Genomic DNA, 15,608 nt, shown 5'->3' with positions numbered 1-15,608 from the left:
AAGGGATGGATTTTACGGTATATAAATTATTGGTTATTCTTTAGACCTAACTAAAATCCTATTCTTTGGACTAAATAAAACTTTTAAAAAACGAAATCGTGCCCCCTCTCCTGCGTCTGGGGGTGGTTCCTCAGCTGCCTTGCAGGTCCTGTGTCACTTTACACTCCACGTGAATTCTGCTTTCTCCCGTTTCCTCATGTGAAAATTTACCAGGATGAGAGAGAAAGAGAGGGGTGGAAGAGCATATTACCACATCTGAGATCTGTGCAATCCCAACAGACACCAGGTCTGGGAGTTTGGAAAAGCAGTCATAAATCCTTCCTGATCTAGAAAAGAAGAAAAGGCAAATGTAAAGAAGGGTCCGGGCCACCTCCCAAGCGTGGCCCTACCCATGACGGTAAATGGAGCCCCCGGGGAAAATCCGACCGTGGCAGAAACAAAGTCGGAAGGCTGGATCCCTAAAATCCGAAGAAAAACCAGTCCGCTGATGGGGTTTCTAACAAATACAGGGCATGCGTTTATCCAACCCAGGTTGGCGTGACTTCAGAAGTACGAACTTTGTTTCAACGGGAGCACAGATTTGGGAAGTTTGTTCTGAGGCCGCGTGTACCTGGTAGCTCTCCGGGGCCCCGCGTTCCCGGCGCCGCAGCTCCCGCCGCGGGGACGGTGCGCGGGGAACCACCACTCCCCAGCCCGGGTGAGGCCGGCTCCCTCGGGCAGCCACGCCCGGTCGCCGCACGTCGGGCAACCTCCCCGCGCGCTCCCGCCGCCGCCCTGCACTCGTCCCGGCTCCCCTGACGCCGGGGCGGGCGAGGTCCCCGGCCCTCCCCCGGGCTTTCGCGTCTCCCCCGGGGATGGACGCGGCATCCAGGTGGCCGAGTCCCGCGCCGCGGGGGTGGCGCCTCGGCGTGGCCTCACCCCGGGACGGAGAGGGGGTGAGGGCGGAGCTGGACGGCCGCCGCCCGGTCCCGGGGGACCAGCTCCCAGCCCCCCTCTCCGCGCGCGCCCCCCGCACAGTGCTCATGCGCGCGGCCCAGCCTTTATAGCGGCCGTGGGAGCCGCGCTTTCCGCACTCGGGCGCAGCCGGGCAGATTCGACTCAGGTGCAGAGTCCCCGGCGTCCGGCGCGGGCGTGCTGGTCCCTGACGCCTGTCTGTTCGTGCCTCCCCTTTGTCGCTCCCAGCTTGTCTGTCTGTCTTCAGGGTGCACCCTCCTCCTGGTCCGGGGTTGCACCTCGACTCTGGGTTTGGCTTGATTTGCAGCCGGAGCGTCGCCTCCAGACTGAGAGTGGCACGAGCTCCCGGGCAGCGGCCTCTTCGGTCTCCTCCTCTCCTCGGCCGCCCCTGGGTTTCCGAGGGCTGCGGGATCCCTGAGGGGGCGGGGGGCGGGCGCGGTGTGGTGGGGACGTAGGGGTCTCCGTTCTCGGGGAGCCTCCCTTGCATTCTCCCTCCCTCCCAGGTCCGAGCAGCCCCTAGGCTACCATGTCTGCAGCCTGGATCCCGGTTCTCTGCCTTGGTGGGTACGCGCCCCTCACCGCCCTCTTCCCCTCGCACCAAGCAAGGTGGAGGTGGAGGCTGGAACCAGCCCTCGAGCTGTCCTCTCTTCGCAGGTGTCTGTCTGCTGCTGCTGCTTCCAGAGCCCGCGGGCAGCGAGGGAGCCGGTAAGTTGCGGGTTCCCGGGTCCGGGAGCAGGGCTCTGTCCGGGGGTTGCGAGGGGCTGCGGGCCAGCGCGTAGGAACGCACTCAGATGGAGCCCCTGGGCCTTGGCCGGGGGCTGGAGCTATAAGGGTGCAAAGGTTGGAACTGGCGCACCCCATTCATACCTACAGCCCATCTACTCCGGCTTACCCATTTCTCCCTCGGGAAGGGGCTCCTGGGGTCCGATGGGGACGTTCTTCACAAGGTGCGGAGAAGGAAGCCTCCCCTCATCCACACCCACAACCCCGGAGCTTCCTCTGCCCCCAGCAAGCCGAGCAGCGGCAGCAGAATTGGGGGTGTTCGTTGAGCCCCACTGAGGAGCGCCGTAGTCCTGGGTGTTCCGCGGAGTTTGGGGTCAGGGAGAGGCCTTCAGACTGTCAGAGAGACAGAGAGAGGCTTCGGGAGTGAAAGAGAGGCTTACGTCGTTGTCCCATCTTGTTTGACCCCCTCGCTGTGTTTCCAGGAATGACCCCTATAAAAAAAAATAAATAAAAATAAAGGCAGCATTTACGGGCCCATTTCATATTCGAGAGAGTCTAAAAGGAGTGTGTTCCACACGTAGAAGTCCGAGTAAGGGTGTGTGGTTCGGTGTGTTTTATACAACATAAAAATCAAACTCTTTTTCAAAATCTATCCTTTATTTTTCTTGAAAGGAGAAAGGAAGGTAAGTATTGCAAAGGGCTGTATTCAGTGCCCCCTCACACAAACGCACACTAAAGTCGGTGTTGGCAGCTAAAGGCAGAGCCTCTGGTGCCTCGAAAATGGGAGGAAAATTAAGGCTGTTCGCTAACAGGTATGAAGCTCATAGGTATGAGGCTACTGTTCTTGGTAAGGATTTTAGCTTGCCCAGCAATCTAGAGTGTTTCAGAGCTAAGGAATCAGCATTGTACCTTTCATGGCGTCCTGCCTTCCTTTCCATGGAGGTGTACAGTCCAGGGCTGGGCACAGAGGGCTCTTAGAAGAGAGTCCTTGCAAGAGGCAGGCTTCTCAGAGGGCTCTTAGAAGAAGGTCCTTGCAAGAGGCAGGCTTCTCAGTATGACCAGACAGCACTACTGTCTTGGAAAAAGAAAAAAAAATTTTTTAATGATTAACATCTGTTTCAAAAACGTTTGGAAAACATCTGTTTCAAAAAGGTTTGGATAACCACAATTTCCCGTGTTTGGAAAATGGTATTTAAAAACATTATCCTCAATTTAATAGTCACAGTAAATTGATGAATTAATATGTTGTATTAAGTTATCTTGTTACATGTTGCCAAGGGCTTGTCTCTAACATCTTTTGTAGTAAAAACTATGATTATTAGGTTGACCATGTAAAACTTGAGAGTATTAACAGTGCTTTCTAAAACTGCATTCACTGCCTGATATATCTCTCTGGACAGATCTGGAGCGGAAATAAGCAGGTTCAATTCAGATTAAAATGCTCCATTTTGAACGGACTAACTTCTCTGTTTCCTGTCCTGCAGGAGTTACAGAATTTTCCTTGGGCTGTGTGACCTTGGGCAAAATAACTCCATGGCTTTAATTACTTCAGCTGAAAAATGAATGATTGAGCTAAATGACGTTCTGTAAAGTGAAGCACTTTTTACTGGTTTGCTTAAATTAAAATATAATTTTAATGTGCTGCATTTGAAGAAAACTGATATAAATGGCCCTCAGAAGCAACGGATGACTTAGATTTGTGCATGTTTCTATAAAAATGTTCCTCAGAAGTTCAACCCAGATTTAATATCTTCACCTCAGGCAACTATGTACACAGTTGTAATCAGAGTTGAGGTTCTTATATTTCTAGAATGAATTTAATAAATGGTCAGTGACTAATGTTATTTTCTAATTCTGATATATTTCCAATTATGTATCTCCAAACTGATAAGAACTAAAATTCTCCCATTAGACTTTACAGTGTCTGAGAACTAGATTAAATTGGAAAACTGATTTTTGGCTTGCTAAAATCTGGAATGGTATGGAACAATACTTACATCAATATTCTTAACAAGAAGTGTAGAAATTAGGGAAGTAAAATTTCAATCTCATATTCTAGTTCCCCCACCACCACTTCCCTAAATGTCCTAAGAATGGTTTTTACTTCTCTCCTTTCTCTTCAGTTCCCATCGCTATCACATGCTTTACCAGAGGCCTGGACATCAGGAAAGAAAAAGCAGATGTGCTCTGTCCAGGGGGTTGCCCTCTAGAGGAATTCTCCGTGTTTGGGAACATAGTATATGCTTCTGTATCAAGCATATGTGGTGCCGCCATCCACAGGTAAGCTCCAACATGCCAAGGGGAGAGAAATGCAAGTGTGATTATTTCCCTTTCTCTTTAGCCATCTGGATACCCCCTCCCACCTTTTCTTTCTTTTGGTACCAATTTTGGCCATAGAAGATGGATACATTTTTAAGGTTTTCCTGGATATCCTTGAGTCACCAAGTACATAAGGGAAGCTTTCTGACTAAAGGCAAATTGCATTATTTCTGGATAGCTAGAGTCCTGTGATTCTAAAAACATTCCTAATCATGTACTATATTACTGAGTTTTTACTGTATGACAGCCATTATTTTAACTTCCACGACGACTCTACAGCTGTACAAGGTAGGTACAATTTTACCCCATTTTACAGATGAGGAAACTGAATTCAGAGAGTTGTCAAGTATCTTGCCCAAGGCCACCACTGTTAGCAAGAGCCAGAGCTGGGGCTGAAAGCCCAGGTCTGCCTCCAGAGCCCATATTCATCACCACTCTTCTGTCCTGTGAGAGAATGGCCAGTATGACACTTTTTTAAAAAAAAATGAAGTTCAAGGACATGTAGTTAGGGTATTTTAGAAGACTGTTTGGCACTCTTAACTCTGATCCTCTGAGCTGTAGGGAACAGGAAACTGCAAGTGTGTCCTTATTAATACTTAAGAAGTTTCACAGCACAAAACCATTTACCTAGGTAGATTCTGTACCTGGGTAAGCAAGTTTTTAAAAAGGTTGACAGCATCCTTAGATGGCTTCCCTGCTGAACTATTTTCTTGATTAATCAGAATAATAGGTGCAGTATGGCACTATAAGTCAGTCAAATGCCCCTGAAAAAGTGTGGATAGAGTCTCAGCTGTTATTCTTGTGTTGCAGGGGGGTAATCAGCAACTCAGGGGGACCCGTAAGAATCTATAGCCTACCAGGTCGAGAAAACTATTCCTCAGTAGCTGCCAATGGCATCCAGTCTCAGACGCTTTCCAGATGGTCTGCTTCTTTCACAGTGACAAGTAGGTACAATTAAAGTGTTCTTACTTTTGTGTAAATATTGTCTCCCCAACCCCCCAAAAAGTTTTCTGCTTTTCTCAGCTCAACCTCTTTGACTCTGATGGAAAAACTTGTGATCAAGACTGGAAGGGTCAACTGTGGGTTAGAGTCAGGGGATCCGAAGGGTTAAGGACACACTCAAGCCAAACTTGGGTAAATGGGAGGAAAATTATCTTGCTGTCAGAAGATGGCAATAGAAAATTGAATTGCCTGCAATCAGAATGCCCTGACATTTACCAAATAACCCTAACTCAAAAAAACGGGTGAATGAATGTGAACTCATTTTATGGTGATCTTTTAAAAATACGATACAATAGATGAGAATCCATTTTGGTTCTTTGAAACTAGCATGCAGCAATTACTCTTGCAATTGCCATCACTCTATTACATTTATCATCCTATAGAACCCTAAATTAGATTCATTATGCCTTGATGGTAAGGAAGGAAGAGGAAAAAATAGTCTTCTCTTTATTTTAACAGAAGGCAAAAGTGGTACCCAGGAAGCCACAGGACAAGCAGTGTCCACAGCACGTCCAGCAATAGGTATGAAATATGGAACCTATCTCCTAGTTGCCTGGCACAGCATTAGGAAGTTATAAATAAGTGTTATTGATAAAAGCTTTCCTTTTTTAAAATATTGAAACACAAAGCAAATACCTTTACTGGTATATTGTATAGGGAAACTTTCAATTTTATATTTCAAATTACTTATTCTTCTTTTATTTTCATTGATAAACTCTACTGCTAGACATTCTCTTGAAGTCCTACCATTTCTCCCTGATTTGATAAACTATGCCTAGAAACTGGTCTAAGTAAAAGTACCATGAACTTCTAGTTCCATTTGTCATATGAATAAAAGAAATGAGTGCGTGTCTATTTGAGAAATAGCCAGGGATCTCCCTTTCTAAGACTGTGGCAATTTTAAAGTCAAAGAAATGAAGAACATTAGAATCTAACTCTGAGTTTCCAATCCTACCTCAACTGTGGGTTTGGGATATCAAAGTCCTGGATTGGAGGCATATTAAATATGTAGGTCTACTACAGTCCTGACTTGTTTTTTTGTTGGGGCATTGCTTCCCTAGTCCAGAAAATCATGAGGAAATTATTATTTTTTTAAAGTATTTTCAAGAATGACGCTCCTTATCATGAGCTTTTCCCTTGTGGGTCTCTTTCTATGGAACTGTCTTCCTTTTGCTAATGCCAGGTGCTTTTTTTTTGTTTCAGGTAAACGACTAAAGAAAACACCGGAGAAGAAAACTGGCAATAAGGGTAAGAGTCCGGATATCCATTTGGGAATATAACATTTTCTCTCTCTCCCTCCCTTCTCTTGAAACTGCTAATGGAAAGACTTGTTTGGGTGTTCACAGACTGTAAAGCAGACATTGCATTTCTGATCGATGGAAGTTTTAATATCGGGCAACGCCGATTTAATCTACAGAAGAATTTTGTTGGGAAAGTGGCTCTAATGTTAGGAATTGGAACAGAAGGACCACACGTGGGCCTTGTTCAAGCCAGGTACCAACCTTGTTAAAATGGGAGGAGACTTGAATGATGTCTTGAATGATGAAAAATGATCAGTCCTTTTAGTGGGTACATACATTTCAGTTCAATATAAACAAATTGAGGTGTGGACAGTCTGGATTCCCAAATTATGAAGTCAGAATTTAAGACTGCCTGAGCAGACTGGGTAGGTATAAGTGCTTCCTTTTTGGAATAAAAGGATTTAGAGAATTATATGCTATCTATTTGAGGACCAGAAGATAGGCTAAAAGTCTTGTTGTTCATACAGATTACTTCTGCACATCTGCTCTGCTCAATTCCTAATTTCTCTTCCCTGAAGGAGGAAGCAGTGATGTTTATTTCTCCTATTTGGTCATTATTCTTTTTAGCTCTTTCCATATTCCCTTGATTGGAAATCTGAAGCTTAACCTTTTATTTATTGTATAGTAGTGTTTATTCACGTCTTTTAGGATTATCACATGCTCATTAGAGAAAGCTTGAAAAACATATAAAACACAAAGAAAAAAAATTTCCCAAATATACCCCTCTGAGATAATCAATGTAAAATGTTGTATTTCCTTTCAGTATTTTAAGAAAATATTTGATGGTACATATGTGTGTATTTCTTTTTCAAAAGCTCAGATTATATCAAAAGCTCAGATTATATCAAAATACTGATGCTCACAATACTGAGCATTGTGAGCTCAGTATCACAAATATTCTTCAAAAAATGATGTTTCGTAATGTTCCTTAGCATGATTTATTTAACCATTCTATTGTTTTTTCACAATTACACTGTGCATCCTTATGTCATCCTTGTGCCATCTCTGATAAATTCATTTGGCTAGATTCCCAGAAGTGAGATTGGGTCAAAGGGTTCTGACATTTTTTTGTGTGTGTGTGTGGTACGCGGGCCTCTCACTGTTGTGGCCTCTCCCGTTGCGGAGCACAGGCTCCGGACGCACAGGCTCAGCGGCCATGGCTCACGGACCTAGCCGCTCCGCGGCATGTGGGATCCTCCCGGTCCGGGGCACGAACCCGTGTTCCCTACATCGGCAGGCGGACTCTCAACCACTGCGCCACCAGGGAAGCCCGGGTTCTGACATTTTTAAGGCTTCTGAAATAAAGAGTTAAATTGCTTTCTAGAAAGTTGATTCAGTTTAAACTACTATCAGCTGTGTGTAAGGGTGTCACAAGTAGGATTACAAATATTTATATTTCTATTATCTTGTTTTTTACAATTGGTTCTTAGAATTTTTTTTGGTGTAAGAATCATTAACTTTGTTGATTTATACATAATTTAACCATTGTCCCATATCTTAAAAAAATGAGCTTCTTATTCCATTCATTTGTGATATCAATTTATAACTTTAGACAAATGTTTCTTTGATCCATATGTTAATTCTAACATCTTTTCTACAATGCTTTGATTATTGTAGCTTTATTGTATATTTTATCATCTCATAGGGCAAATTCCCCTCAATATTTTTCTTCTAATATTTTTTCTTTGCTGTTTTTACCTAACTCTTTTTCAAGAGGAAAGCTACACTACTTTGTAGACGCAGACAAAGACTAGCTTCTTTATAAACTTCCTGATTTATGATTTTTCTATTTTAGGAAGAACATTAGAATAGATAAACTATGTCAAGAGTTTATATTTAAGTAGAATAAGAGAATGTCTCATTAAGGATGCAAAAATAAGACTAAATCTCATAAATAATAATTTGGATAGCTGATAAGTGACCATAAAAATGAAAAGGTTATCGACTCATGAAAACTGATTTTGTGACCCAACCATTACACCAAGTATACAGAAATCATGCCACCAGGTATGCAGAAATACAATGAGTGCTATTTCCTTCAGAAATCTTGACTTAGTGGCAATTGATAATGCTAAGATCTTAAAATTTTGCACTGATGAAATTTTGACTTATCTAAAAGTTTTAAACACAAAAATTGTGCTTTAACTGTTTTCACTCAACATGGTCTCTAATGAACACAGAGTAAGTTATAAAAGCTGAAATTCTTTTACTATTAAATATGAAAAATCCCAAATCTATTAAAATACACATAATTGTAAGATTAGCAAATGTCAATATCATTTATCATAAGATAAATTCAATATTATAATACTTTATAATTTGTTTCCTTGTAAGTTTTCTCATTTTAAAAATGTTGGCCTTAGTGTCACTGAAATTGCCTCTTCTGACCAGAGACCTGGGTTAATAGACCCAGACTATTCAGGGCTTCCAAGGTCCCCCACTGGAGCAGACCTAGACTTACCCCCAGCTATGTTCCAACTATCTGGTGCCCATCTCTGCAGATTTCCATTAAGCCCAGTGCCGTGAGCCACCCGGTTTCAGGTGCTTCATATAGTTTAGGAGCCAGACAAACCTGAATTTAAAATGTGGTTATGTTTTGTTGGGTAAATTACCTAGGTGTCCTGGGCCTCCATTTATGTAATAGGGATAATAATTCCTACCTTGTACAGTTATGATGAAATGAGATTATACATGTAGTATGTATTTAGCATATTACCCAGAATACAATAAACCCTCAAGGTAGCAGTTGTTTTTGTTACATTTTTTGAAAGAACCCTAAAAATTCAAGTAAGGATGCAATATACCCTAGTTGGCTGTATGCTGTGGAATTAAGAAACTTAGGTATTGTCCAATTTAAAGACTTTTTTAAAGGTATATAATATTGCTTGTTTGTTTTACATTTCCAATTCTCCCTGGATAACATTTTTTCCCTTTTTTGCCTAGTGAACATCCCAAAATAGAATTTTACTTGAAAAACTTTACATCAGCCAAAGATGTTTTGTTTGCCATAAAGGAAGTAGGTTTCAGAGGGGGTAATACCAATACAGGTAAGTAGACTTCGGCATCTGGGATGTAACACAGAGAGGGTTATGAATGATGAGACATGTAAGACAGTATTATGCTATTTTATATAAGGAGAAGTGAAACTCTTCTTCCTGGCACTGATCTTGGTTAGGTCTGCACTTGATATCTGAGATATTTAATTTATAATGGAAAATGTACCAAAGGGTTTATTGGTATTGCTCATTTTAAAAAATATAAGACGTTGTGACTTATAATCCTCAGGTAGGGCAGATGTCACTTTAGAGAAGTACCTGTTTAGAATATTTAAAAGAAGCAAAGATCAACGGACTCATCTAATGAATGCAGATGTGACAGAAAGAACTAAAATAGGGTGCTGGACCTTCTGAGGGGAGACTTCTTGTTCTGAGCCTGTAGAGGTACTCGTCAGTCACTAAGGGGCTAGACAGAGAGCACAAGTACAGAAGTGGGAGTCAGGTTTATGTTTCTGACTGGTGATTGATGTAAGGAAAGGAAATGTAACGCTCTGGGAGGTAGGTGATGGAAGAAATGTGGGTTGTGAAGACAAAAAATAGGCATGATGGATAATTAAACTTTCCCATCTGATGCACGTGTTAAAGAACTGAGTTCTATATAAGTTAAATTCTTAAACTTGGAGGCATCAAGTTTGTACAGGGAAATAGAAGTGTCATTTTAAGCAGTGGTGCCGTTCCAGTTTGCTTCTTTTTCAAACCTAGGAAAAGCCTTGAAGCACACCGCCCAGAAATTCTTCACAGCAGACACTGGAGCGAGAAAAGGGATTCCCAAAGTGGTGGTGGTATTCATTGATGGCTGGCCTTCTGATGACATTGAGGAAGCAGGCATTGTGGCCAGAGAGTTTGGTGTCAATGTATTTATAGTTTCTGTGGCTAAGCCTATCCCTGAGGAACTGGGAATGGTTCAGGATGTTGCATTTGTTGACAAGGTAAGGAGTTGAGAGTGTCTTCTGTTATAGTAGTGATTCAGTTTGGGACCTCTAGGCGTAGTGCTGACTGGACCATATCTGGATTAACTTTGAAGATTCAAGATTTAATGTTTTCATAATTTTAAAGAAACAACTTTTGATTCCTTTGGTTATTTTTTATGTGTCTCTCCCATTAGGCTGTCTGTCGGAGTAATGGCTTCTTCTCTTACTACATGCCCAATTGGTTTGGCACCACAAAATACGTAAAACCTCTGGTACAGAAGCTCTGCACTCATGAGCAAATGGTGTGCAGCAAGACTTGTTATAACTCAGTGAACATTGCCTTTCTAATTGATGGCTCCAGTAGTGTTGGAGAAAGTAATTTCCGCCTCATTCTTGAATTTGTTTCCAACATAGCTAAGATTTTTGAAATCTCAGACATTGGTGCCAAGATAGCTGCCGTACAGTTCACCTACGATCAGCGCACAGAATTCAGTTTCACTGACTATAGCACCAAAGAGAATGTCCTAGCCGTTATCAGAAGCATCCGCTATATGAGTGGTGGGACAGCTACTGGTGATGCCATTTCCTTTACTGTTAGAAATGTGTTTGGTCCCATGAGGGACAGCCCCAACAAGAACTTCCTGGTAATTGTCACAGATGGGCAGTCCTATGACGATGTTCGAGGGCCTGCTGCTGCTGCACATGATGCAGGTAAGGTCCTTGTCCTTTGTCTGGGAAGGGAACTGGGGAGAGGTTCAGTGAATTTTAGGAGTAAATATAAACTTAAGTGTTTGTTTGATTGAACAAACATCTACAGGATGGCAGTCATTGTTCTAAGAGTTTTACCCAGTATTAACTGATTTAACTGTCAAAGCAGCCCTACTAAATCTTATTCTACAGATAAGGAAACAAACTTTCCCAAATCACACACCTAGTAAGTGGTGAGGCCAGTATTAAAATCCAGGCAGGGATCTCCCTGGTAGGCCAGTGGTTAAGGCTCTGCACTTCCACTGCAGGGAGTGTGGGTTCGATCCCTGGTTGGGGAGCTAAGATCCCCCATGCTGTGTGATGTGGCCAAAAAAGTAAAAAAATAAATATTTTGTAATCCTCTAAAAAAACCCAAAACAAAACCCAGGTAAGTGTGGCTGAATCCTTACCTAACCACTGCATTTTGGGGAGAATTGCGATGAGAGCTATGTCATATGTCAAGGAAATGTTACAGGTGTTCATGTTTGGCTCAAACTTGGAAAATATAACCCCTCAATTACAGTTTATCATAACTTACTATGAATCTGCTATTTGATAATTTATCCTTTTTTTTAGTAGTTTTCAGTCTGCCATGAGTTTTCTAAGATCACCAATTAAGACTTTAACCCTATTCCACTTAGATTTCCTTTTCAGTGTCTTTTATCCCCCTTGAGATAATGAAACACTTATAAAAGGGTATAAAAAGGTTCTTTCTCTTACCCCAACCTTAATATTACCTTTGGTAAAGGCCATTAGTTCCTGAAGACATTAGCATGTGTGTTGCTGAGATCAACAGGCCAAGAAAAAGCGGAGGTTCCCTTTCCTGGGATAAAAACGGAGTGATTGGGAGTCCAATAATATGTATATATATATATACGTATATATAATATATATATACGTATATATATATACATATATATACATATGTGTATATATATATATATATATATATTTTGCGGTACGCGGGCTTCTCACTGCTGTGGCCTCTCCCATGGCGGAGCACAGGCTCCGGACGCGCAGGCTCAGCGGCCATGGCCCACGGGCCCAGCCGCTCAGTGGCATGTGGGATGCTCCCGGACCGGGGCACGAACCCGTGTCCTCTGCATCGGCAGGCGGACTCCCAACCACTGCGCCACCAGGGAAGCCCCCAATAATATTTAAAAAAACAGAAATGCTAACGGGAGGGGGAGAATGAAGAGCCTTACATTTTTCTATACTCCTCTGTACTTCCTTTTCCCTATTTAATTCCTAATGACTTTTGCTTTTATACATTTATTAGCACCTCTGCTAGTGCACTTGTGTACTTTTATAGGTATTGATGGAATACTGTTTTTATTAAGTAGAATAGAGAATGGATACCTGCAATTTAAGCTATATGTACAATGGCTTATTTTTATACATCTGTCTTAATGTATTCTTCAACTAACTTACGTTGAAGACCTTTTTTTTTGCTATCATACTCCTTAAAAGTGTAGCTTACTGAATTTGTGGTTAACAGGATTGGATTCAGGCTACATAAAGTGAACTAAATAAATTCAAATATATTCTCCCTATGTGATTAATTGAACTTCAGGAGGTTGGGCCGCACTATTTTCATGAAAGTTATCCTTTAGTGATAGCAAAGTGAAAGTTAGCAAAAGCCAGAAGATAGGATAGGTGTTCAGGGCTAGGGCACAGCTGTTTTGGTTTTTTAACTGTAATTATATACTGGGCCTGAGCTTGACAATCTGAGCTTGAATGTAGAATTATAAGTGAAGAAAACTGAAGGGGAGAAAGTTTTTTGACTTCTTTCGCCAGGGAGAGGGGAGGATTAGCTGGTGATGATAAATCAGTAATTGTTTCAAGCAGCTTTTACATCATCGAAACCTGCTTTATTTATGTCTTAAGTATTCACAACTCTGATCATTGTATACCACTAGAAGGGTGATGAAGCTTTGGATAGAAGGGAGTAACTATTTCAGAAACTCTCAAAATTTTATGCGGGATTTCCTCCAGTACATAGATGGTAGTCTACACTTCATAGACATTTTTTGGCGGTTTTTGTTACTTTATTTCGGCTGCGCTGTGCAGCATGCAGGATCTTAGTTCCCCAACCAGAAATCAAACCTGTGCCCCCTACAGTGGAAGCATGGAGTCTTAACCACTGGACTGCCAGGAAAGTCCCTGGCTGTTTTCATCATCAGAAAACTTTCGCTTTGGGATTAAAGACTGTCAATTTTTTTTTAAAAAATAACTTTATTTTTGGCCACACTGGGTCTTCACTGCTGTTTGCGGGCTTTGTTTAGTTGCTGCGAGTGGGGTCTACTCTATGCTAGAGTGCGTGGGCTTCTCATTGCAGTGGCTTCTCTTGTTGCGGAGCATGGGCTCTAGGCACGTGGGCCTCAGCAGTTGTGGCTCGCGGGTTCTAGAGCACAAGCTGAGTAGTTGTGGCACACAGGCTTAGTTGCTCCGGGGCATGTGGGATCTTCCCGACCAGGGCTTGAACCAGTGTTCCCTGCATTGGCAGGCAGATTCCTAACTACTGCGCCACCAGAGAAGTCCCTGTCAATTTCTTACTATTGGCCAGTTTGCTAATGCAACACATACTGAAATGGGAGAAACAATTATCACTCACAGAGGACTTGTCACCGTTCCCCAGACAAGGCAAGAGCCTTAGAAAACTTTCATCATTTATATATCCCATCTTCTGTGTCATTCTTCCTTGCTCTATTATACTGGCTATGACTCCAGTATAACAATTAATTGTGATGATAGCAGGTTGTCCTTCCTCATGCCAAACTCTGAGTAGTTTTCACCATTTCGCTAAGTATGTTTGCTGTAGGGTTTGTTCTTGTCTTTAGATATTATCAGGTTAAGAAAGCTTCCTTCTCTTTCTAGCTTACTGTGTACTATCATGAATGGATGTTGAACTTTATCAAATTATTTTTTTCTTTCAGCGATCATATGACTTATCTCTGTTAAGGTGGTAAACTGCACTGATGGCAAAACCTGTGGTTTTGACCCAACTGTTTAGCCATTCTCATCACGATTACTGCTAAAACCAGCCCAACAATTTGGTACAGGGGATTTAGTTCTTCAGGCATTACAAGGCAGTTTTGTCTGCAACTATGTACTAATGGGTGAAAAATATATACACGTAATTTTATACATAAGCTGGAACTTGGTTTTAATTGACTTAAAAATACTTCTATTGTAGGTATCACCATCTTCTCTGTTGGTGTGGCTTGGGCACCTCTGGATGACCTGAAAGATATGGCCTCTAAACCAAAGGAGTCGCATGTTTTCTTCACAAGAGAGTTCACAGGATTAGAACCAATTGTTTCTGATGTCATCAGAGGCATCTGTAGAGATTTCTTAGAATCCCAGCAATAATGGTGACATTTTGACAACTGAAAGAAAAAGTGCAAGGGGATGTATAAGTTGTTTTTAGTAATACTGAAATACTATATAGCATACTAAGATCAGACACAAAACTATTATACTAAAGATGGCAAAAATGTAAGCAAGTAAGCATTCATTTAAAGCTGCCTTCTAATTACAGTTCAGACTCCATTGTTCAAAATACTCTGCTGAGGCTTCATAATCACGAACCTTAGAAACTCAGGAAAGAGGAGATACCGTAGATTATAATTTTAAGAGTTCTATTTTAACATGCATATTAAATGTATAGATATGCAAATTCTATAGTTCAATAAAAGCAGCTGATATTTAGACCAAAAGCAACATTCCTTCTCTACTTCTGTATTACACATATAAGGAAAATGAAAGAGAAACACATATAAGGAAAACGAGAAACAAACAGAAAACAGCTCAACTTAGTTCAAATATGTATTGACCCAAGTAGATGTTGTCTTAAAACCAGTCAACAACCTGGTTTTAAGATCTTAACATACTAAAAGTTACTTAACATACTAAAAGTTATAATTACAGACGAAATGGAAGCGATTTAGGTATCAAGCCTCTTTTGTAGTGTACTTTCATAATAACAACAAATATCACACTGAACAAGACTGAAGAATTGCCTGGTATTTTTCTATTTATAGCCTTAATTTTATATGTGTATTGATGTATTTGGCTTATACTCTAAAAGTCAACCATGTATTGAAAAAAATATTAAGTTGGTAAATTTTTACTTACACTTATAAGTGTTTACTTATAAACACTTAGCTTTAAAGAAAAGCACACCTTTCAAAGAGGAGAACTGCAGGGAAGAATATTCTACTTTGACTATTTAAGCAATAAAACTGCTAGTGACTATTATTCTAAGGTCCCTTACTTATTATTCCAAGTGCCTCCCCCTAGGGCATGGTAAAAATTCTATTGACACATTAACCACTTCGTGTTGAAAGACCGAGTTGTTTTCTTAAAATCATGCAATAAGATTAAATATATTTATTTTCTGTTCCAATTACTTATTGAATGCCTACTGTTTTAGGCATTATGCACAGCCAGTACCAGGTTAAACAGTTGATTACTTGGTTCAACAAAGTTCTTTTGTAATTAATAGTATTTTTACTTAAACATCCTTGTGAAGTTGGTTCCTAAGAAAAGTGATCAAAACTCCCTTTATGTAACTATCAATCATTACCTCACCA

General features: G+C 41.4%; 1 protein-coding gene across 1 annotated transcript; it reads left to right on the top strand.

The window, feature by feature from the left end:
• Positions 1-459: 459 nt before the first annotated feature.
• COCH (cochlin) lies at positions 460-14,732 on the top strand. The gene is made up of 12 exons (XM_065871519.1): positions 460-531; positions 1,458-1,514; positions 1,609-1,659; positions 3,801-3,957; positions 4,807-4,940; positions 5,458-5,520; positions 6,202-6,246; positions 6,345-6,492; positions 9,243-9,346; positions 10,058-10,284; positions 10,461-10,977; positions 14,210-14,732. Exons 2-12 carry the CDS (start codon positions 1,481-1,483, stop codon positions 14,383-14,385), a joined length of 1,656 nt encoding a protein of 551 aa, XP_065727591.1. The 5' UTR covers positions 460-531; positions 1,458-1,480; the 3' UTR covers positions 14,386-14,732.
• The last annotated feature ends 876 nt before the right edge of the window (positions 14,733-15,608 follow it).

Source organism: Phocoena phocoena, chromosome 2 (genome assembly GCF_963924675.1).
Source record: "Phocoena phocoena chromosome 2, mPhoPho1.1, whole genome shotgun sequence".
Classification (NCBI taxonomy): domain Eukaryota; kingdom Metazoa; phylum Chordata; class Mammalia; order Artiodactyla; family Phocoenidae; genus Phocoena; species Phocoena phocoena.
The sequence above is the reverse complement of the archived record's forward strand: the minus strand, read 5'-3'. Positions and strand labels throughout refer to the sequence as shown.

Excerpts from the sequence above, each read along its gene's own strand:
- COCH (XM_065871519.1), top strand. The coding sequence starts at position 1,481 with ATGTCTGCAGCCTGGATCCCGGTTCTCTGCCTTG. Across the intron at positions 1,515-1,608 it reads GATCCCGGTTCTCTGCCTTG|GTGTCTGTCTGCTGCTGCTG; the intron begins GTGGGTACGCGC and ends CTCTCTTCGCAG. Across the intron at positions 10,285-10,460 it reads ATGTTGCATTTGTTGACAAG|GCTGTCTGTCGGAGTAATGG; the intron begins GTAAGGAGTTGA and ends CTCTCCCATTAG.